Raw genomic sequence first — 24,237 nt, 5'->3', positions numbered from 1 at the left:
TCTCAATTAAAGTTTGAAACTAACATTTACATCTTAATTAATTTTGAGAATTAATTTTTCTTCTATTAAATTTTTGAAATATATATGAAGTGACATTTGAAGGTTTGCTCACATACATTATTGCAATCTTTTTTAGCTTAAAAAAGTATTTTTCTTTCTTGTAGGCTCAGGTCCAGCCGCAACAAGTAAAATAATATTATGATCACGTTACTCACACCCTGATAGAAGATGCCAACTGAAATCACCCCTACTCATTTTTTATTCATTAAAAAAAAGTATTCCTCTTTTTTATCGTTTGTTTGTTCAATTTAATAAAAAAGAAAGGATTAGTAAAAAAAAAAAAATTTGATTAGATTTTATACGCTAAGCATTACATTATTATCATATACTTATGAAATAATAGCTACATCTCTTTACATACTTGTCAGTTATCTTGATCCGGGAAATTCCTAATTATATTTGTATTATACTCAAAGAATTAATTAAAATTGAAACTCTTACAATTACTTATATATAGTTTAAATTGATTTACAATATGCCAATATAAAATAGAGCACACATTCACACAACAAACTCATAGCGTCTAATCCATACAATTCATATCACACCATTAATAAGATAGATACTTTTTTTTTTTTGAAGTTTAATAAGATAGATACTATTTGGAGAGCTCTGAGCTACCAAGATGCGAAGGTGGGAAAGCAAGTTTTCCTATCTAAAGAACCGAAAATTATTGTATGCTCCAAAAGTGTATTCTAATCTCATGCGAATGTTACAAGATGTTATGTCAAGTGCTGACATGGGTTTAAATCCCTAAGTCTCCCACTTAATTAGTGTTAGCGTAGGAACTGGGAATGCCACCAAATTGACTTGTCTATATTTGCTTTTTAACTTTTAACACAAGTAAAGTTGACACTGCAAACAAAAAAAAAAAAAAAACAGTACATAGATAGAGGACAGGTATTCTTTTTTTTTTTTTAAGACAGAGGACAGGTATTCTTCAATAAGTTTTTTTTAATAAGTTAAATGATTACTTTACCCTTTTTTTTAAGATCGTGTGGAAAATACATAACTATCTTACCCAAAAAAAAAAGAGAAAAAGATTACAAAACTCAATCCACATGGTTTCTCAAAAAAGTCGCGTTTTGTGGTTTTCTACTGTCAAATTTTCTTTTAACAAAAGCAACTTTACATTAATTTGTGTATTCCTTTTGTGAGCTACATTTTCACACTTTGAAAGTAGAAACCTTTCCAGAAAATAAGGAAAACAATCAAAAGTACAGGCAACAAGGAAAACAAATCTAACACAACCAAACAGCAAGAACAACAAGAAGAAAAGAAGACAAACCCAACATAATGATAAACTACCTTTCCATTTTCACCTTCTTAATAATTGCTCTCCCATTTCTTTAGCTTATAGTAGCTTTGCAATCTGTACTCTGCAGAACTTGTTGCATGATCTTCATGACACCAACCATGAATTCCATACATTCTTTAAGCCCAAGCTACAAAAATCCAACTTGGGTCTTCTTCTTTTTCAGCTTCATCTCTTTCTCACTCTCTGATCCAAGGATATCACAGTCAGGCCTATTCTGTGGCACTGTCAAGTCTCCACTACCCCCCAACTTCATCCCCACCTTTGTGAAAGAAATGGAGAGCCTATCTCAGCTTGTCAACACCACCCGCTGGGGCACAAGCTTTGTCAACTCCACCCCTCCCATGTATGGCTTAGCTCAATGCTTCCAAGACCTTTCTCACACAGACTGTCTTCTTTGCTATGCTGCAACCCGTACAAAGCTCCCTCGATGCCTTCCTTCCATCTCAGCTCGCATTTACCTTGATGGGTGCTTTTTGCGCTATGATAACTACAGCTTTTACCAAGAAGCTACTAACCCTTTGATTGACACTGTGAACTGTAGCTCCAAATATGGCGTGGAGGTTGATGAAGTTTCCAAGGTTGAGTTTGTAAAGAATGTTGGGGTTTTGATTGAAAATGTGACAAAAGCTGCTGTGGGAAACAAAGGGTTTGCAGTGGCTGAAGTGAAAGGTGTGTATGCCTTGGCGCAGTGTTGGAAGACTGTTGGGAGTGATGGGTGCAGAGAGTGCTTGGAGAAGGCAGGGAAGGCAGTGATCAGTAAGTGCTTGCCAAGGAGGGAAGGGAGAGGATTGAATACAGGGTGTTATTTGAGGTATTCCACTGAGAAGTTTTACTATGATAATGGAGAAGCACAAAATGGTCATGGTAATTAAGTTTCTTGCTTCTTTTTTCTTTTCTTTTTTTTCTTTTTTTTGAAATTCATGATTTTGGTGGACTTTGTGGGGTAAGTTGGAATGAAATTGAATCAAAGGTTCATTTTTTATTTCGGGTGGTGGCATTTTTAATTTCATAACCTTTCTATTTGATTTGTGGGAATGGAAAAGAATGAGAAGACAATGTTTAGAATCTGATTATTCTTGGTTTTTTTTGGTTGTGTATATATGCAATTTAATTGAACTGGCATGAATAGCTAAGATATGATCATTTGAGTGGAGATTTTAGTTTTGTTGGGTCTTATAATGAATACAAAGAAAAGGGGACAAAATTCAAAGAATTTGTTTTCTATTATTTTCCATCAATTTTTCTCAGCTTGCAAACAGAAACTAAAGGCTTTTTTTTTTTTTTTGTCTATTGAGTATTCGTACTTTATTTTTCTCTCTTTTGTTCCTTTATGGCAGTTGCATATTGGAGTAAAAGTCACTATGTTTAATGGTGGGTTTGTCTTTGAGTATCTCTCTTTTCATTTTATGTATTTTAAACCCCATTCCATATGTCAATTTCCATAATGTGTGGTGCTATTTGATGTTCTCTGACCATGTTGATAATGTTGTTTTTTAATTGCTGTCTTTTATGTGTTTTATACTTTTATATTGTCCAGGTTTTTCTCAAACAGGAGTCATCGTAGCCATAGTTTTATCAGCAGTTGCCTTCTTAATGCTCTTTCTGTTTGCTGCATATGCTGGCTATGCAAGGTTATTAAGGATCAAAGAAGGTACAATTCTGAGAAATTGTCATGATCAAGACAAGAATTATAGTAGTTTCTCATGCATTACAATAGCTTTTATGATCTATCATCCAGTAATGTTCTAATTCATTAATCTTGTCTTGCACTTCAGAGCGCAATAACATAGGCCAAATTTCAACTAGTATTGATAGGGCTAGTTTGAACTTCAAATATGAGACTCTTGAGAAGGCAACAGACTACTTTAATCCTTCAAGAAAAATAGGCCAAGGAGGAGCTGGTTCTGTATACAAGGGGACTCTTCCAAATGGGAAAATTGTTGCTGTTAAGAGATTGATTTTCAATACCAGGCAGTGGGTAGATGATTTTTTCAATGAAGTAAATTTAATCAGTGGAATTCAACACAAGAATCTTGTGAAGCTTTTGGGTTGTAGTATTGAAGGCCCTGAGAGCCTCTTGGTTTATGAGTATGTACCAAACAGGAGCCTCGATCAGTTCATTTTTGGTAATCCTATTTTCTTTATACCTCTTTGGTTTGCTGTAAGAAGTAGAGTTTTAGCTCAAAAACTTTATTAGTAAAGCTTTTGCGACATAGGTCTTCAACTGAAAAGTTGTTTAGCATTTTGAACGTTTAGCAAATTACAGTGAATAGTGCTTTAAAGTTCTGAATTTATAAAATATAGTGAACTGCAGAGTTTTTTCCGTAAAAGTTTCAATTTTCAGCTTTTCCCCTCTTAAATCTCTTTTTGGTGTGTTATCATTTTTTGCTTAAAGAGCTTTGTAACTCTAATAGCTATGTAAGGCTCTGCTTAATGCAGAGCCACAGTATCTCTTTATTCATGCAAATGATGATCCACATTTGAAACAAATTATTGAATTGGTTTAGGACATGAATATGCTTGTTACATTGCTGAATTGTAGATAAGTCATTCCTGAATGAGCAACATATATCTTTGCAATTGAAAACATACAAGCTGAGAAATGCAGGGAAAAGAAAAGGTAAAACTACCATTTCAAAATGGTGATGATCTCTATATCCTTTGCAGACAAGAACAAAGTTCAGATTCTAAATTGGAGGCAGCGATTTGATATCATTATTGGGACAGCTGAGGGGCTTGCATATCTTCATGGAGGTGCCAAAGTAAGAATAATTCACAGGGATATAAAAAGCAGCAATGTTCTTCTGGATGAGAATCTCACCCCAAAGATTGCCGACTTTGGCCTTGTTCGATGTTTTGCTGCTGATCAAAGTCATCTTAGTACTGGAATTGCTGGTACACTGTAAGTAAATTTTGTAAAAGTTCTATTTAGCCTGCTGTTTTCACTTCATATAGGATCATGTTTTTATACTGACATATACCATTACTTCAAGCATTACATGATTTAGTAATGTAAAACTGAAAATCTATTATACTAGGATAAATTCATTGTCTTCATGTTTATTTTAATTGTATGCCTCTATGAAATCTGATAAAGTAAGAATTATGAGAAAATAAGTCTTTTTTTAATGTGTAAAATATGGTGGCCTGCACTGTCCAGTTCCATTATATTTTTCATTGCAGTTGATGTCAACCTGCTAGATTTCCATCATTTTAACCCATTATAACTGTTATTTGGAATCCCAATTTTGAATTGGAAGTAAAATTTTAGCAGATCAAAGCTCTCCCACCTTATATAGTTCCTAAAGTGTCTCAATTCTTTCCCTTTCTCATTAAAAGTGCATGTCTTTTTAACAGAGGTTACATGGCTCCTGAGTATCTTGTTCGAGGACAACTTACAGAGAAAGCAGATGTTTTTAGTTTTGGAGTTCTGGTACTTGAGATTGTATGTGGTAGGAGGAATAATTCTTTCATTGAGGACTCAAGTTCCCTTCTACAAACAGTAAGACTCAGAATCCATGTATATTTCAAATAGTGCTATAGGATACAAGACCCATACTAGCTTATAGGCTCTTTTTGCTGAAGTGTTATGTTTCATTTTGACCTCAGGTATGGAAACTCTACAAAACAAATAAATTGGTTGAAGCTGTTGACCCTTGCCTGAGAGATAAATTTCCTGGAAAAGAGGCATCAGATGTGCTTCAAATTGGGCTTTTGTGCACACAAGCTTCAGTTGCTTTAAGACCATCCATGGAGGAAGTAGTTCAGATGTTAACTAGTAAAGATTGTGAGATTCCTATATCAAACCAACCTCCTTTTCTGAGTACCAATGCGCTTGGGTCAGACAGCTCCCTTAAGACCTATAGCATGGACAGCTTAGTGTTAAACGCAGCAAGAAAGCTGGAAGCATCCTGTACTTCCACAGAGTCCTCTAGTAGGGACAGTTCAGATGTGATTTCAAGATTAGAGTTCTTTCAGAAGTAGATTCAGAGTAAAATTCTAATAATCCCAAGACTGATTAATATTCAATCCTCAAATTGACATTTGTAGGTTAGGAGGAAATTATACAACGAAGCACACATCTGCGCAATCAATAATTATCTTATGGGTCTGATATATGCATTTTTATCATGTGGATCCTACACGACTGTAGGAGAGAGATGCATATATCAGATGTTTGAGCTACATACCCCAAAGCAACAAAATTAAAGGCACTTCAAAGTTGGACAGAAGTAGCAGATTCAAAAGTTAGGAGATGGTAAAGGTATAAAGTATGGCCAGCTCAGAACTTCATTAGCAGATTTACACCAAGTCATGTTCAGATTCATTCTTTCTTTTTTTTTTTTTTTAATATTTATAAATATTTTTGTATGCAATGAGGAAGTCCTGGACATTTGATAACATGTTTTTGTGTTCTGGCCTTCTTCCAGCACATGAATACTTCCATAAATATCAAAAGTTGATCAAGTAGGGTGGTAGTTTCTTGTAACCCACTTCCTTGTGTCGGCTTGTTTTTGTAACTTAACCAAAACGGCAGAATCTTCAACTTTCTCTTTTCTTCTATTGGTTAAATCTTCTTATAATTTTGATGAAATGGCTAAGTAGTCATCATCAAAATTATAATTCTATTGTCAAAGCTAATGCGGTTGATGATCATGTTAAGGCCCTTTCACAATTAATTTGTGTAGCATACAGGAGGTAGTTCTCAATAAATGTCTGATGTAAACCATTCAGGGATATGTCAATAGCAATGCCAATGGCTTTGGATAATTATAGTTTTTGAACTGCCACATGGGTCATACATGTCGACAAGCTGCTTAATAAGTTTCTGCCAAGTATATTATCCTTGTCTATTGTAGTTGGGACCATTACCTACAGTGTTCGTAAAGAAAACGAAAGAAAGAACAGTAAGAACATGGAAAATCAAAAGAAAACATTAACTCCAAGTTCACATCAATGAGATGGTTACCTAATTTTTACCCCACGATATGCTAAACCTCAACTACATAGGCGTAGCTTGTGAGATGCTAAATGAACAGTAAGAGAACCATCTGTCCAAATGATTCCAAACATTTTAGTCTAGCAAACCTTCTTAGTATTCTATGAAACACAAAGCTAAGTGTAAAAATAAAATAAAAAAAGGAATGCTAGGATTTGTAATGGAGAAATTATGTCTGCCATTTTTAAGGTCTGGACATTAAACATAGGCTTACTTGGTGTAAGAACGTGATATCTATTAAAAATAGAATTCTTTGGTCTTTGGAGGCTCCTGCTTTTGTTTTTGAGCTAGGTTATTGGTTTGTTTGCCTTTTTTTTTTTTTTTTTTTGGGTGAGAAGGATCTATTTTAAGTTTGTTGTTAGTGGCGAGTGTTTTGTGTTAGCTACTGCTATGTTTATGTACCAACGATTGGTTTTTGCAAACTTATGTGATTTGTGGAAAAATGTATTATAATTATTTTATAAGAATATAATGTAAAATTGGTTGATTAAATTGATATGTTATTTAGAAGTATTTTATATTTTTATAAGTTTTATTTAATTAAGCATTTAATGTATTTACATTCAACAACACACACAGAGAGATATATATAATCCAAATTATGTAGATATAGATTATGACTGATGAATGATTGACTAAGTTATAACTGCCTGAAGGACTTTTTTTTTTTTTTTAAGGCCGATTGGAAGATAACTCATGGGCCTCATCCTTTTCTCCTCCTCACAATTGGGCAGTACAAATCTGCAAAAATCACACGGACTGAGGCACCTATTCCCTACATTTAGTGGGGCTATACCTAGACAAAATAACAACACTTTGGGCCTCTGGGAAATCCACCCATTTCAATGATTTGATGCTATTGTCACATCTCATAACGCCCTTAATTTATCCAAAACTCAAAGGGACCCCTCATCACATTACATTATTAGGAAAACTGATTACGTATTACATATTACAGAACAAACTGAACTGCTAAATGAAACTGCAAGTTCTCACTCCAAAAAAAAAAAAAAAAAAAAAAAAAAAGGAAATCAAAATAAGAAGATAAGTGGAATCAGATAAAAACAAGAAGGTATGTTACAGCCTACTCATCTTCCACCACGACACTAATTTCACCTTTCTTAAGCATATCATAGAATTCCTTGGTCCTCCTCTGGAGTTTCCAATGATGCATTTTCCAAAGGAAACCAGCCACGAGGCTAAGACCTATCCCATAGCAAATCTCCTTAATCAAACTTGGACCCCGATATGCAGAGTGCAGACTGTGCTATGTTATGAGAAGCCATGTCTACCCTGCAAAATCCACACGATGAACATGGACTAGATGTTAAAATGTTAGAACAATTATTAAGTGATTTTGGGATATAAAGTGATAGTTTATCATGATGTTAGAACAAACCGAAATAAATTTGAACTTTATCTATGCTATCTATACTTTCTATCTACTTATTACGCTACTCACCCCACTCATTGAAGAGAGTCTAAGCTCACACATGGACAAAGAATCCATGCCTACACAATCTATGCCTACATGTTGAATTGAAATGTTAAAATAATGGTTAATTGTTCAAATTCAAGCTTTTGGGACCACTTTATTGTGAGGAAAAAATATAAAAATATCTCAAAACATCAAATTTATTTGGCTAACAAACAATTCTATTAGTTTCCTAATTTGCCAATTCGCATCTTTGATCAATTCACAGCTTCACATACATGTAAACAAAAACTTGCTAGAAACGCAACACAATTTTGTTGAATTTCTTACTATTAATCAGATTTATTATAATTACACCTAAATTAATATATCTTTAAATAACTACAGAAGTATAGATACTTAAATGCGCCTATTCATTTCTTCCTCTCTTTTTTTCAGTTATAAGTTATGACCTTTTTTTTGGTAAAAAGGAAATTGCATTAACGAAAGCTAAGGGGGAAGGGGAGGTTCAGTGATGGTCTTGTTATAATACAATCCAGCCTTTTCTGAGCTTAAAAGCTCCAAAAAAAATCCACAGGCGGTTCATGATACAAAATAAAAGTCCTATCTTGGGCAGTCCCTATCCTAGCCAGAAGATCAGCACACGAGTTGACTTCGTGAAAGCAATGCCCAATCCGGACTTGGGCTATCTAGGAAATCAACTGCCTGCAGTCATCAAGAAGAGGCATTGCAAAAAGGTTAGCATCAGATGGGTTGGTGAAAAGATGAACAAAGGTTTTAGCATCTAATGGGTTTGTGCAAGCACTGCCAAATGAAAGTCTTGATCCAAGGCAAGGTGTCAAGTTAGAATGTCCTGAGGCACCGCATCTAGGAAAGTTCAAATTTGCCATATGATACACCCAACAAGCCTTATATTAAAACTCAATGGGTATAGAAAACAATCATCCCATCCATCATTTATCATGTCATGCCTTAACCAGTGCCGGCTGAACAGTGGAGCAAGAAATGCAGTCGCCTAAGGCCCCAAGTAAAAAAAAGGCCCCCAAATTTTAACCAATAAGGTTATTTATAATCAATAAATAAAATAATATTTTTTTACCAGATGAAAAACAAATAAAAAATAGAGAAAAATGCAACGTCCACAATATTTTTTATAACACTTTTACAATTATGCTAAATAATAGGTTGTTACAACCTGTTATTGATGGCAAAAAAATAATTATAGTGATATTTTCAAAGAGAAAAAAAAAATCTAAGATTTGTTGTAAAAAAATATTGTGAATGTTGTACTTCTAAAAAAAATAAGAGTTTAATTAGCAAACTTTTACTAGTTCTCATCTAAGTCCACCATTAACACCATTTTTTTACTTACTATTATCAATCTACCATATCAACAAGTATGAAAAATTTTGTCAAATTTTTTCTGTTTATAAAATTTCTAAAAAAAGAAAAATTTCTATGTAGTTTTTGTTAATTAGTAGTAATTTTGCATATAAAACAAGATAATCGATTTTCGCCGTAGGCCCCCAAATATATTAAGCCGCCCCTGGCCTTAACATTAAAAATTGTGGTGAACTTAACTGATTTTTTCCATTCTCTGGTTTAGGTTGTGAGGAAACGCATAATTTCAATTTTTAATGTGTTAAAATAGAAGAACTAAAAGTTGATACATGAAAAGAAAATGTAAAAGTTAAGTTTTAATTTTTACAAAACCTAGCTTTTAAATCTTCTTTTCCCTTAATTTTTTAGTTTTTTATATTTTGAGAGGAAAGAGACATAAAAGGGTAACAAAAATACAAATTTATCTCTATTTTTAACAGATGTGAGTAATGGGAAACAAACAGAGCTAACTTCAAGTGGATAAAGTGTCAATTTTTAAACCATATGTAGGTAAAGTGTTTTTTGAGCAAACCACAGGTGGGCAAAGTGTAATTTCCCCTTATATATAACAAAAGGAAAGGATTACAACTTACAATAGAAAAATTCAAATAAAACCCTAATTTTCCTCTTCAATCTCTCTCTTTCTCTGAAACCGTAAGTTGTGCTCTGTATATAAAACCATTGAAGGTATTCTCTGTATCTCTCTCTTGCTTCTAGTTCATAATTGTTTGAATAAGATATGATAATTTTATTTCTCATTTGAAATTTTGGTAATTTGTGGTGTAGATTCAAAGGTTGATTTTGATTTGAATTTGGGATCTTCTCTCTCTCTCTCTCTCTCTCTCTCTCTCTCTCTCTCTCTCTCTCTCTCTCTCTCTCTCTCTCTCTCTCTCTCTCTCTCTCTCTCTCTCTCTCTCTCTCTCCATACATGCATGAACGCACGCGCGCGCACACACACACACATGTGTGTGTGTGTGGGCGCGCGCAAGTTATGTGATTGAGCATGATAATTTTGACCAAAGAAAGAAAATTTAGAAAATAACCTATTGGCAAATGACCAAATTGGGGCAAATTATTGTCATACTATGTAAAGAAGTAAAGGATGTTCCGGTCATTCAAACCATATAATTTCTTCTTTAATCTCTCTCTCCTTCTCTGAAATTTATAATTTCTACTTTGTACTTAAAGCCATGGAAGATATTCTCTCTCTATTTCTATCTTGCTTACAATTTTTATATAAATAATTCTATTTGATCAAAATGTGATAATTTCCTACTTTGGAATTGAGGTTGAATTGGATTTGGATTTGAGATATTTTATTATATATATTAATGTGTATGTTATGTGATTGAGCATGAAAATTCTGAACAAAAGAAGATGATTAGAGAAAAGAGCAAGCTTTGTTTATTTTTAGCATAGTATTGCACCAAACAAACCAACTATATTGGGACTAGCAATGATGAAAATTATATCTATAGCATAAGAAAAAATAAAAGTAAATTTTATTATATAACTTATTTTATATCTAATTTAAAAAACAGAAATAAATCTAACGCTCAAATGAAGAAAAAAATTATTATATATCTATCTAAAAAAACAAAAAATTGACATACCAGCATACATTAATACCATTTTTTCCCATTTTTTAGCCAAACTAAAATGGCCTCCAATACTGTGTTAACTATTTTGTATTATACTATTAAGTAAGAAGATCACTTAGTATTCTAACCTGCTTCTCAAGTACACTTAATAATTTCTTGCATTTTGACATTTACAACTTATATTTTCAAGGAGATAAAAAATTCAATATATATATTATACTTCTCTACATAATAATATTATTATTATTTTAAATAATTAATATTGTTATAATATTTCCTACTTATAATGTTTACAAAATTTATAAATAAGTAATAAAAAAAATCGTGCGGAGCACGGTCAACAACTAGTAGCCCAAATGTCTCAAGCCTAAGTAGACTGTAGACCAGTAGAGGACGTGATTAATTCGGACAAAAGTAGAACTGTGGTGGACCGCGGGCCCTAGTTTTTGCTTGTCGCTGGACTAGGATGGGCCTAGTGGGCTTTACACTTATTATAAAATTTTGGGTTTCGGTCCCGGTTTAGGTTTCAAAAAAATGGAATGGATATGTAAATTTTTTTTTTTTTGGCAAAAACACCATTTACATCAAGTTACAATCAATTTGATTTTTACATTTTAGTAACAATCAATTTAATCTATGTTATTTTCAACTTACAATCAATTTGATTTCTACTGTTAACTCATTAATGGAAAATGTTTATATGTCAAAATTTTAATGGGCCTACACAAAACAAAAAAAAAAAAAAAAAAAAAAAAAAAAAAAAAAAAAAAACAGCCACATCAACATTTAAAATTTGTTTTTTTTTTTTTTGGTAACCAAACATTTTCACCACTTAATCCAGATCCACCAGGCTACCACATCCTAATATTAAAAAAAAAAACTTGGAGGTTGGAACCTTCCCTATATGGTCACTTAATCATTTTTTTGTTTATGATAAATCTAATCTAGAGTTTGAACACGTCAAGATGAATTTCAAAAGAAATGGAACATTCACAAGCAGTCTGAAACTCTGTTACAGAAGGGTTTTTTTTTTTTTTTTAATCTCTGTTCGCTGCTCTGTCTGTCATGGTATGCATTTATTCACAAGGTTGCCAGATGAATTGACATTGATTATAACTCCTGTTTGACCCTAGGTATCTGCATCAGGTAGAGTGATGCAGCTTTTAGAGTACAGGGGCCAACCTGCACCGTCAGATTCAATTCTAATTTCATGTACATTGCTACATTAGTTATGAAATATCATTTTAAGGTTTAGAAGCTTATGCAATCCTTTAATGCTCTGGCAAGAGAGGAATCAGAGAAATGAAAAGACACTCTTAAACCCAAGAAATGAATCTGCTTCCTTGGTTTCGCTAGTTGTTTCCATTGAGCAGCACTGTCTTTTGAATTCATTTGGAGAACACTGCTGCCTTTTAGATTCTCTTGGAGAGCATTGCTGTTTGCTGCTACTTTTCATGGAGCTCACTGGTTCTGCTAACTGCTCCCTATTCTTTAACATGGAAATATCAAATGATAGCATCTTAGTAGATGATGAATCAGCATTGGTGCTTGAAACTCTTGGAGGAAGATTCAGTAACCCATAGGAGCTTCCAAAATATATGTTGTGTTTGACCTCTGTGCTTTCCGAATCTGAAGTTCTTAGGACTTTATCTGGATTCATCTCTTTCAATATTTCAGAGGAAGCACTACTAGAGTCAGCCTGACTGTCAGAGAAATGTTCCTTTGTCCAGAGTAAAGACTCAAAATCCTTGGTCATTGATTTATTGATAACAGGGAAATTCTTAGATTTTCTCCGTATATGATCAAATATTGATTCCTCAATTGAAGTTTTCAATGTGCTTTCCGCAGATTCTGGAGGAGGCCCGCCTTCGATCATGGTATCTAAGCTTCTGGCAGTAATGTGGTGATTTGGAGTCATACATTTGTAAGTATCAAGTCCATAGTCTTCTGCCTCTATGGTTTCTGAAGAAGGATTGACCACACTCTGTCGTGGAATCTTGTTTCTGTCTGTCTCTTCCAGAACTTCTACTTCACTTTGGAGTTCAAGCTGCTTCTCACGAGTTCGCTTTCTTGTGAAAATCAAGGTCTCTGATAATGGAGAAGAGGCACTACTTGATGCAGCTAAGATAGGAAAGTTTTTGGATTTTTCACGTATGTGATCAAACACTGTTTTTTCAGTGATGATTTTGCAATCATCTTCTTTATCTTCAACATCAGGCTCACCTGCATTGATTTAGGGGTAGAAGTGGTAAGTGAAAGGGACTAAAAATACCAAACCTTAAAAAATGTCTTGGATTATTTTTTGAGCTATACCTTCCCCCATCTCTTCATCTAGGAGGTTGAAAGTGGGCCTAGAACAGAACAACCAAACCAATTGATCTATCAAAACAAATTTTGAGGTCCCACTAAGGAGATTCAAAAATCAGATGACAAGATACTCACAATGAATCATTTTTCCTTTCAGAGTTGACCGATCTGTTATGCTCTTTGGCTGGAGCTCGAGATGTAGGTTCATCATCATCTATGATGTATACTTCCTTGGGCAGAGGAAAAGAGGAAGGCTGCTTATTTCTCTTTTTATAATTCATGCTTAAATTGTTTTCTTTCATCAATAAAAGTTTTTGGCGGAGATCAATACCAACTACATGAATGATGATACAAAATGAACTCTTAGTCTGGAATCCAATGCCAGTATAAACAAACGCAAAAGAAGTTAGACATATAATGGCTGAGGCCATACTGTACTCTTCAAAAATAAGATCAGCCTTAATAGTCAGCTTTCCTTGATGAGGATTTGACAGGAGAATTGCTGCACTATAGGGGCTGCAATGAAAACCAACTACCTCAGACAAAGAATATGGCACAGACAAACATGGGTAGTTGATTTAACTTCCAACAGAAATGGGGATGGTAGTTCTGACATAGAGCCAGAAGCCAAGCTGATTTTTCTATAGCTTTTTCTTTCTTCATGTTTACCAACATCAACAAGATTTAGTGTCCACATTATAATTTTAAATAATTATAGTTTCAATTAGCATTACAATAATTTACTAGTTTAGAAGATTCAAAATCCTTGAATTTTTTGTTATTTAAAAAATCTAAGTTCATGTTGAATATTGCTTTTCTAAGTCTCCATATCTCAAATCCTGGATCCCTGTAAATATGTACTATGATTTCAATAGTTTCATGCATTGTTGATACAGTATAGGAATGCTTCAAAATGTTTCTGAGTCATCAAACAAAGAAGGGAACCAAGGGTTTATGTCTTCATACCTGGAGAACTCTTCCAGTCTGCTGCAACAATAAAGAGGGAGTTAAACACTATATAGATGACTGAGGATTGTATACAGTTCTAAGCATAATATCAAGAGATCACAACTGAAAGCAACCAAATCTGTACAGGCAAAACCCCTCAATACTATGCTTGCGGTACTATCCTGATATCCCATTGTTGAATGTAAAGAAAAAAATATATCACCTTATTTTCTCATGGAAGATAATCAAGTTCTCCTCTTCTGAACCAACAATCTGCAGAAATGAATTCATCATTAGCACATTTGTGTTGCAATACAATTAATACTTTGTGAATAAGTTTGGCACAAATTGCTGTATAAGATTCCAGATACCATACCATATCAGCATAATGTCTTTTTGTTGGTTGCACTGATTGTGTTAGCCTAGTCAATGTTACTACCAGCATGGACTTTCCTTGCCTCTGGCACTCAATTTCCTCAACCTTCATGTCGACTTTTGGAGGTAGTGAATGTAAGGAATCCTTAATATGGTTCCCGAATGGATATTTTCGACCAGTGACTATCTCTATCCTCCTTGGATCAGCTTCAGCTAAAGTCTCAAATGAGTTAATTCCCATTGAATGCAGTGCCTACAAATAGCATTAGGACGATTTTTAACTAAACGAAGACTTTGAAATCATGTCATAGGATACAATAAAGAAGTCAATAAAGAAAACCTTGGCGGTCACCATTCCAATGCCAGGTAATTGTTTCAGCAAGTATGGACTATCATCCCAGAGTTTTTGATACAAGGATTTCGCCAAGAGTGTTGAATTCAAGGCTCCTTTATAATTCTTCTTGTAAATGAAATACTCTTTCATGCACTTCACAATTCTACTCCCATTTGAGCATATAGAATTCATGTCCTATGGCACAGACTCCAAAATTATAATTTCATATATAAATCCTAGGTGTATCTAAACACAACATAGTGGTATTGAAAATATGAGTAAATGAAAACCTGGCTCAGGGATAAATCATGAACTGAAGGATCACCAGTCAAGCAATCATTTGCCAAAATAAATATTTTTTCTTCTCTAGTTTGGATACGCTTTTTCCGTTTCCCCTTATCATCAAGGAGGTGAAAGCGAAGTCGGCCATCTTTGTCAATGTTTATGTCATTTAGAAGTTTCTTCTCATTGCGTCTGAGCTGTATCCCTTCATATTCCAGTAAATAACTATATCACTCCATGAAGTAAATTTTCAAGTACCAGAGGATACATAATCATTACATATATACATACAAGCAATTTCCTCAGCACGGCATATGATATGAAGTGCATCTTCTATAGTGCAGTTTACAGGGGTCTGCATAATGTGTTTCATTGTGTCAAATTTCAAATAGTACTTTGTCATCAACTTTCCAGGATCTGAAGACAGAGAGAATAAGGAAAGGTTATGAGCTGCAGTTTGCAGGGGTCTGCATTTTGATAGTACTTCATACTGTTTGTCATTCATAAAAACTGCAAAATACTGTTTTTGTTGATAATGATACCTAGTGACTTCAAGAGGAAACCATCTTCATCAGTCCAGATCATTTGATGTTGGGATAACTCATTAACTTTCTGGACACAAATCTCTGACATAAAAAAAACATTGATAATCAATGGAGAGAGGGGAAAATGATAGTTATACTAGTGAATGATAACAGTACCTTGCATATGCCTCTCTATACGGTCAATTGAAGTCCCTTTTTTAACTGCATAATTCTCAGGGTTCTGCTTATGCATTAAAAGTGTCAACAAAGTAACTAGATGGAAAAATATATGATATCCTGAAAGGGATTTGTACAAGTACATGCCTTTTTCATTCTGACATACAAATATGAGCACTTCATCCATTCAATTGCTTTTGTAATATCAGAGACGGTCAGTTGAACTATCTCTGCAGTTAAGTGCTCTGTCACACATGGAAGCAATCTGAAGTGAAAAGACAACAAGAGTCACCTGATTAGAAGATGTGAAGTTTTTCAGAATATTCACTAAAGCCCAGGAGACCAAATCAATTATAAAATTTAATTGATAAGCATACTGCGATTCCACCACTTCACATCCATTCAATAGATTCTCATACAAATGTACCTGATATCATGTAAAATCATAAAAGACTAGTTCAGAATGGACAGAAACTTTGATATCAAACAGAACTGATTCAGTTACTAAAAAGAAATTTATAAACTAATAATTATAAAGCAATCTACTCACAGACATGTCAGGAAAAGGGAAGGAGAAAGATTTATCTTACTGTTTCTTTTCTTGTCATGATTATAACCATTCCTGTATCATCAAATGGTGGCCGGCCTGCCCTCCCGCACATCTGCAAGCCAAGAAAACTGACTAACTATTAATGGCATATTACAATTAGCAATAACAAAGTACATGGAGTGTAAATTTAGTAAAAACAAAGATGTGGGGGTTGTAAAACTTGATGGTCAACAGATACCAAAGATTGAGTGCCTTTGATATCTAAAATCAATAATTCATAAGGATGGATAGATCAAAGCGGATGTGAATCATAGAATAAGAGCAGGGAATGAAGTGGAGAAAGTGCATTAGAAGTATCGTCTAATTGTAGAATACCTATTAACTCTCCATTTGTTTTGACATTATAATTTTCTGGAAAAATGATTCCTTTTTTTCAAAAAGCATTTTCTATAAAACTATCTCATTTTCTTGTGTTTGATAGCAACCTTGCAAATAAGCTAGAAAACATGATTCTTTACTCATTTGTTTCACATGATGTGAGATAGAATTGTTTTAAGCAAAATTTTAATGGAAAACAACCTCTAAAAATTAAGTCTTGAGTTTTCCGTTGACCAAATACAGTTTTCTATCTACTCTTTTTTTTTTTTTAAGCTACCAAATATATGGAAATGCAAAAAACTATCTTCACATAAGGTTTTCCATCAAAACAAATGGAAAATAAATAAAAAGAAAAAAATTTATAAGACTACAATAAGACCAATTAAGCTCTATGGTACTAAATGTTGGGCTATTAAGAAGTAACATGTTTAGAAAACCATCTTCACATAAAGTTTTCTATCAAAATAAACGGAGTATAAATTTAAAGAAAAAAATATATAAGACTACAATATGACTGGTTAAGCTCTATGGTACTAAATGTTGAGCTATTAAGAAGTAACATGTTTATGAAATAAGCATGGATAAAATGAGAATATTAAAATGAATAAATGGAAACAGAGAAAAGTATAGAATGAAAAAATTCTTTTAAAAATAAAAGTAGCTCCTATTAATGAAAAGATGAGCGAGGGTTGCTTGATATGGTTTGGTTGTGTGCAAAAGAGAGCGACTAATGCACCGATAAGAATTAATGGATTTATTCAAGTTGAGTGAATGAAAAGACATTGAGGAAGACACAAACTAACATTAGTGGAAGTATTGAAAAAAGACATTGTTGATGTTGTAGTGAAAAAGGACATATTAATAAGGAGGTAACAGAGAGGGTGATTTTGCATTGGATAGAATGAGGGAGAAGAATACATGTGGTTGACCCCAATTAGTTTGCTAAGGATCCATAATAGACCCCACAGTTTTGGAATACTGTTGGCAATAACACCAATGAATGCAGAAAAGCATGTGGTCAGTATGAAAGTTGTATTTAATTTTCTTATTTTCTCCCTTTTTTTGGGCTAAATACAGTTAATATGAAGATGAAGGCAATATTTATGCCTGTACACAGCATGTGTCTGCTTATTGAGGATATTGCACCCTTTCTTATGTTATAATTGACAAGAATCCCTATTTGTAGAAACATCTCTTCCGAATAACATAGTACAACAAGTCTGACCATATATTGACCCTATAGTTTGCACTTGAAAATTAAAAATTTTCTGGTCATATTGACCAAATAACTTGGATTCACCATTAACATCGTGATTAGTCCATTGGCATAACAGGTTCAGGCTTTATTGTGCATTTTTTTGCAATGCAGTTACCAAATTATTTATTAAGTTCCTCTTAATGCAGCAGCTCCTAAAGCTATATCCATTTAGATGCCTTCTCTTGGTTTCAATTCCTTTCAAATATGACATTAATATATAAACAAGCAATAAAACTACTTAAAAGTGTACAATAATATAGCAGTTATGGTATTTCAATCTCAATTATTATATTTGGACATTTTCTCCAAAAGAGACTGATTTAATGCAATCATTTACTGAGAGGTGTTTAATGACCGGTGCCAAACCTGTAATATTGTGGATCGGTCATATTCCATGTAGAGACCTTTTTCCTTGTTGCTGGACAAATACAAGTTTTGACAAATTAAACAAGGAGGCATCTGGAATTTACTGCAAAGCTTACTTTGATTAAATAGTTCAACATACAAGTGCTGCGTTGATTTTATCACTACTGTGTGTGCTGGTAGGTTGATCCCATGGGCAAGAGTATTTGTAGTGCACAGAATTTGAATATCGCCCTTAAGAAAAAGACCTTCAATGAGATTGCGATCCTTCAAGCAAAGCCCACCATTGTGATAACCAACTGCAAAAATGAAATTTATTGAATCACAATGCACTAAAGATCAACTTGGTGAACAACTCAACATCTTGATCATAAGAATAATTCAAAGTTCAAAAGTATTCTATGGGAGAATAAGTTTGCTCTATACCACCAAAAATGATATAAGATTGCATTTGTTTATCACTGCATGATAGTGATGCTTCCCTTAGCCTTTCCTTCTGTTCATTGCTTTTAATGAATGGATTTGAATATCCAAAGGTCATTGCTATCTGAGAGAGGCATTGTGCTGCTTCTTGTGCTCCCTTTCTAGTTGAACAAAAAACCAGAGCAGATTTTCCCCTTGAAAATTGCATAAGAATATCTGCAAATCAGTTTTAAGCATCTTTAAAATTCATGATTCCTTTTTATGCGAGTTTTAAAATCAGATGACCATACAGGGAAAATTTAAAAATAATAATAATCTATCAGAAAACTAGTGTAAATGTGTAATAGTCTCTGCTTACCAAAAATATAGTTTTGAAGGCGCTGGATAATTGAACAAATAAACACTATCAGAAATATGAGAAGTGGTTCATTAAATTATGACTTTGAAATTTCATCTGTCCTAGTCAATAAATATTTTAGAACAGAGAAAAGAAAAACCTTCATTCAACAAAACACTCACCTTCTCAAATAGAAAGTCATTTTTGGCTGGGGTGTAGCCTGCAAGAAAGATGTGAAAACATATCAAAAACAACAAAAACTTTATTTCGGAGACAAATTTATGCTCCCGCACCTTTTTTTTTTTATATAGGTAAAATAATTTTATTGAAACAAGACTACCTTGTGAAAATAGTCATGAAGTAGCCTAAAGAATTACAAAATAAGAACTATCTAAATAGGAATTGAATCTATGAAGGAATGAATAGAGTTACTATCTGTGCGACCTGACACAAAGGACCACTTATAAAACTACTGAAGGATGCTTGCAAGTTGATGTGCACTCCACATCTTCAAAGGTCCACTGATTTCTTTCCCTCCATATAGTCCACATCAAACAATATAATGGTCATATGCGTTATACTATGCTAAGTGATCTTAGGCAAACGTTTGTTGTGCCCCCAAATTGTATATTTCATTCAATAGTAAATTACAAGAATGGTATAGTAATAAACTAGATGAAAAAACTTATTTTGCAATATAAAGTTCAAGTTATAAATGCATACCAAAAACTTTAGTAGTCAACTTGACAGGCCTCATTTCTTCCCCAAACCTGTGAAAGCACAGAAAAGGTAAATTAGATAAACTGGATAGCGACGTTGAATTTATAAATTTTAGTTATCACTAATAGCAACTTACCTTTTAATTCCTTGGACAGGAACCAAAAGCCATTCAGCTGCAGTAGATTAATGCAGTGTTTAAATTGGTTAGCCACTTGTAAGTGTTTGAAGACAATAACATAACATGTAAACATTTTGAGTCTTTAACAGATATCAATATCATTGGCTGAAGATTTTACCAAGGTCCTCAACATTTGGAATCGTGGCAGACACAGCAAGGAAGCGGACATGAGCAAGAGGACTCGATCTCAGCTCTGGGTTGCGAGAAAGCATTTTTATTCTGCTAACTATTGCCTCCAAAGTGGCTCCACGTGGATCGTTCAATAGGTGAACTTCATCAATAAGTAGAAGTGCTATATCACTGAAAAAGCTCAAGCCACCATCTTTTATGCGATAACGAGTCACAGCATCAAATTTCTATTTAACAAGAAAAAGAATCCCATTTAGTCATGCTCCTAAGATATCACCTTGAAACAAACCTAAACGAAGGAGGATTGATAAAATGCAGTCCATATTATCAGAAACTTGAAATATATAAATCTACACAATTTTCTTTTATAGAGATACACAACTACATACAAATGTTGACTCAAGACACTGATGTCTCAGGGCGGTGATAGTGCCAAATTATTTTTTGGTAATTATTGTGCATAATTCATATGTAAGCATTATGTATGGATTAAACGTCTTGTGTGAGCATGTAAGATTGACATGCATACTCACCTCAGGAGTAGTTAGAACGATATCAGCATCTTGAATATTCTTTATGTTGTAAGATTCATTATCACCAGTCAACTCCAGGCAATTTATCCCCCATGATCCAAACTTCTCATTCCAATCACGGAGCTTCTCTTGGACTAAGGCCTTAGATGGGGCTATATAGATCTTCATAGAACATGAAACAAGGCAGATGAAATTTAACATAAACATCAAGCTTAATATAATGCACTATATCAAAGAGCAGAGTTTGTCTTTTTAATTGCAGTCATCTAATTATAAGTTGGGTATCGGTGCCCATATCATAGTGAAACATACCAGGAACTGGAAACATATTATCAAAGCAAAAGTAAAAAGAATTTTAGTAAAGGTATCTACGATCATATTAGAAGTCCAAATCGATGAAATGCACTTTTTTGCATATTCTAAAGTACTAACAAAAACGTCTACCATGGCGTCTTGCTATAGGAGACTTACTGTTTTGAGGGTTCCCTTTATATGGATGAACCTCCCATCTTCAGAGATGAACTTTGAGAGAAGCCTCAAAATGCAAAGCTCAAAGAGCACCGTTTTACCACTTCCTGTTGGTGCTGAAATAACCATGTTTGCATCGGAATGGAAGCAAACAGGAAAGCATTCACTTTGCAGCGAATTGAAGTACCTTCATGCGTAAGAAAAAAACTAACATAACTACAACATACCTTCTTGCGTAAGAAAAAAACTAACATAACTTCAACATACCTCAAAACATTAAGTGCAGGAAGCAGGAAGATAATAGCATTATTGTTAAAGATATATCTGTAGTATTGGGTTTAAGTGGTTTATAAACCCTACTAAAGTTCATTGTAATCGACACAGTGCTAATATCAAAGATGTAGCTGTCAAGGGCTTTATCCCCTGGACATAGGCTGAACTACCCAATTCCTGTCTTCCTTTTCTCTTTCTTTGCTTCCACTCTCACTAAAATTTTCTCAACAATATTTTATATTTCATTTTAATTTCAACAATTTTGAAGACTATAAAAGCAACCATTTTCAGATCACACACACTCACAGAGAGATCATTATGTCCACAATGCTGAATATACGCGATTACACAACATTTACAAATGAAAAAAAAAAGGAAATTTGGCTTGGTGGCTTAACACAAGGATCAAAGAAGTTGATAACATACAAGCTGAAAGAATAGCCTACCTTCAAAATTTTACATATCAAACTTTAGAAAAACTCAAAATTTACCTGAATTTAAAAGCTGAACGAAAATGTGCAGGCAAATCTAAAACGGACTTCAGTGTGTATGAATCCATGATCCTACATGAATAACAACATATAAATTATCAATCAATATATAAAAAGAAATACGACAATTCAATTGGAAAAAACGGCAGGCAGTTTTTAACATGTATAATACGACATGTCGCATTCCATATTGTGAAACAAAAATGACATGGCGTTCGAGCTTTGATCAGAAAATTTTACAATCACAGTCAGAAACAGAAATCTTCTCCTGACATCAAAATATCTTCACAATTTGATCAAATGAGTAGCAAAGTTTTTCAAAATTCACCCTTTTTTTTGTGTGAAAATTTTCGTAAATCAGTAAATCCACTTAAACACTCAAAATCTGTAATAATTTGGTCAAATCTGACCAAAATTGTTTCAGAAACCTCTTTCTCCATGGAAATTTGAAACTCTATCCGAAGTGAATTCTTGAATTCTCAAAATCTACGATCCAAAGCAAAAAAAATCGCAGCAATAGTAAGCCAATCCGAGATCAATAAAAATTAGCTCAGCTTCACCGATATTGTAAGGAAAATTTGAACTAAGATTGCTGATTATTTAAATTCAGAAACAATCTGATATAATTAATTTCGCATCACTGTGTGTGTGTGTGAGAGAGAGAGAGAGAGAGAGAGAGAGACCTGAGAGAGCGAGGAGTGAAAGCTGGCTCAAAATAGAGAGTATTGGAGAGAAAATGGTACAGATAGAAAATGAAATGGAGTGGTATATATATAGGAAAAGGGAGGTTTTTTTTTTTTTTTGGGCGGGAAAAGAGATGCGGAATTACCGATTTACGCGATGCACTGTGTGAAACGGATAGTTGTGGTGGGGCCGAGTAGAAGAAAGTGGAATCTTCTTCGGTATCCTTCAACTTGCTTGGACTTGGGTGTCAAATGAATGAGTTTGGGATGGACATAATTGGATTAAATATATAAAATTTATTTACTCATTAAAACTCATTTAACTAATTGCTTCTAATCCAAATTCAACTCAACCCAATTATTCTGGATAAACCCCAATCCATCCAATTACCCAATTATCAAAATTATCAAAATGCCATTAAAATGAAAACTCCAACACTTTTTTGGATTTCCTTTTCCACTCTCTCTAGTCTCCATTCTTGGGATTAAAAAATTCCACATAAGCACATCAACATCCGCAATTATATTAAAAATCCAAATAAATTTTTTTTTTCTTTTCTATTTTCTCTCACTTTCTTGGCAACCAAATAGTGCAACAAATACAAAGAAATGTCATTTCAAGCTCAAAACTTTCCTGGAATTTCAAAAGCAACCGTCCTTGAAACAAATAGAAATTCTTTTGAACCAAAAAAAGAGAAAAATGAATGCATCCTTATCAATTACTCCATTCTTAAATTACCCAAATATAAAATAAATAAATAAAATTCAAACCCAGTAATGGTGTTTGAGATATAATGTGAAAACTATCAAGTCAAAAAGTACGTGTTCGAGCAGTGCTCCGATGGAGATGACGGCAAGCCGAGTCTGGACTTGGCGATGAGCCTTCACGTTTTGGCAGCAATCTACTCAAGTTTAGGGCGGTTTAAGGAGGCGATTCCGGTTCTAGAACGGGCCATTCAAGTTCCGAATCCTTCTAGAGGTGCCGATCACGCGCTCGTGGCGTTTTTCGGTCACATGCAACTCGACGACATGTTTTTGATGCTTAGACAGGTGGATCGCTCAATCACTTGCTATGAAGAAGGGCATAAGATCCAGATCGAAGCCTTAGGCAACACCGATCCACACGTCGGTGAAACTTGCAGGTTTGAATTTTCGTGCTTTTGATTTGCTAAATGTAGATCGGATTACTATAGAGAAATGTGTTTGTTGTGCCTCATTGTTCTCTATGAGAGCTAGAGAGAGAAAGAGAAAGAGCAAGCGAGAGGAGAGAGAGAAGTGTTTGGAGGCCGAGAAAATGAAGGAAAATGAAAACACTGAAATGTTTGAGGGTTTTTTTTTTTTTTTTAAATGGAAAGGGCTGGGTTGAATTTGGATATATTGTTTTTGGGTTAAATGAGTCTCAATGAGTTTTTAGTTAAAACCCAATAATCACTGGATCTAATTGGGTTTATGCCCATTTAACCCAACTAATAATTGGTTGGGTTTGGGTTCAATTAGAGTAGGTGAATTTGCGTGGACAAATGGGTTTGAACTTACTTTGCCACCCCTATTTATAAGTAACATATTTCGTCAAAAAGATAAAAAGATAAATAGCTAGATAATTACACCAACCGTCTAAAGGTAAGTACGATAAAATTAAAAAAAAAAAAAAAAAAACGTAAAATTGCAATTTGGCAAAAATGTAAAATTGACTCTCTAACTTTCACTTTTTTC

At 33.9% G+C, this 24,237-nt stretch overlaps 3 protein-coding genes across 6 annotated transcripts; 1 reads left to right on the top strand and 2 right to left on the bottom strand.

The window, feature by feature from the left end:
- Positions 1-1,139: 1,139 nt before the first annotated feature.
- LOC126714830 (cysteine-rich receptor-like protein kinase 42) lies at positions 1,140-5,939 on the top strand. The gene is made up of 6 exons (XM_050415208.1): positions 1,140-2,242; positions 2,916-3,029; positions 3,154-3,504; positions 4,046-4,280; positions 4,736-4,880; positions 4,988-5,939. The coding sequence occupies exons 1-6, from the start codon at positions 1,456-1,458 to the stop codon at positions 5,360-5,362; spliced, it is 2,007 nt and encodes a 668-aa protein (XP_050271165.1). The 5' UTR covers positions 1,140-1,455; the 3' UTR covers positions 5,363-5,939.
- A 1,522-nt stretch (positions 5,940-7,461) lies between these two features.
- LOC126702640 (cytochrome c oxidase subunit 5C-like) lies at positions 7,462-7,887 on the bottom strand. Its single transcript, XM_050401406.1, has 2 exons — positions 7,840-7,887; positions 7,462-7,644 (listed from the first exon to the last, which is right to left on the bottom strand). Exons 1-2 carry the CDS (start codon positions 7,885-7,887, stop codon positions 7,462-7,464), a joined length of 231 nt encoding a protein of 76 aa, XP_050257363.1.
- A 3,872-nt stretch (positions 7,888-11,759) lies between these two features.
- On the bottom strand, positions 11,760-22,597 carry LOC126714828 (DExH-box ATP-dependent RNA helicase DExH17). Of its 4 annotated transcripts, none has more exons than XM_050415206.1 (27): positions 22,525-22,597; positions 21,842-21,913; positions 21,081-21,264; positions 20,610-20,771; positions 20,066-20,303; positions 19,906-19,942; positions 19,773-19,819; positions 19,232-19,269; positions 19,071-19,092; positions 18,716-18,928; positions 18,432-18,588; positions 18,293-18,344; positions 16,331-16,402; positions 16,118-16,167; positions 15,888-16,005; positions 15,741-15,804; positions 15,582-15,665; positions 15,331-15,456; positions 15,048-15,244; positions 14,764-14,952; positions 14,425-14,676; positions 14,272-14,321; positions 14,067-14,087; positions 13,534-13,616; positions 13,236-13,434; positions 13,107-13,144; positions 11,760-13,016 (listed from the first exon to the last, which is right to left on the bottom strand). In XM_050415206.1, the coding sequence occupies exons 2-27, from the start codon at positions 21,907-21,909 to the stop codon at positions 12,088-12,090; spliced, it is 3,690 nt and encodes a 1,229-aa protein (XP_050271163.1). In that variant the 5' UTR covers positions 21,910-21,913; positions 22,525-22,597; the 3' UTR covers positions 11,760-12,087. The 4 variants fall into 4 exon arrangements, with proteins under 4 accessions (XP_050271163.1, XP_050271164.1, XP_050271161.1 ...); XM_050415207.1 differs by having other exon boundaries at positions 14,067-14,084; XM_050415204.1 differs by having other exon boundaries at positions 13,236-13,616.
- Between the last annotated feature and the right edge of the window lie 1,640 nt (positions 22,598-24,237).

This window comes from Quercus robur, chromosome 2 (assembly GCF_932294415.1).
Source record: "Quercus robur chromosome 2, dhQueRobu3.1, whole genome shotgun sequence".
In the NCBI taxonomy this organism is placed as follows: domain Eukaryota; kingdom Viridiplantae; phylum Streptophyta; class Magnoliopsida; order Fagales; family Fagaceae; genus Quercus; species Quercus robur.
This window is presented reverse-complemented; position numbering and strand designations above follow the sequence as displayed.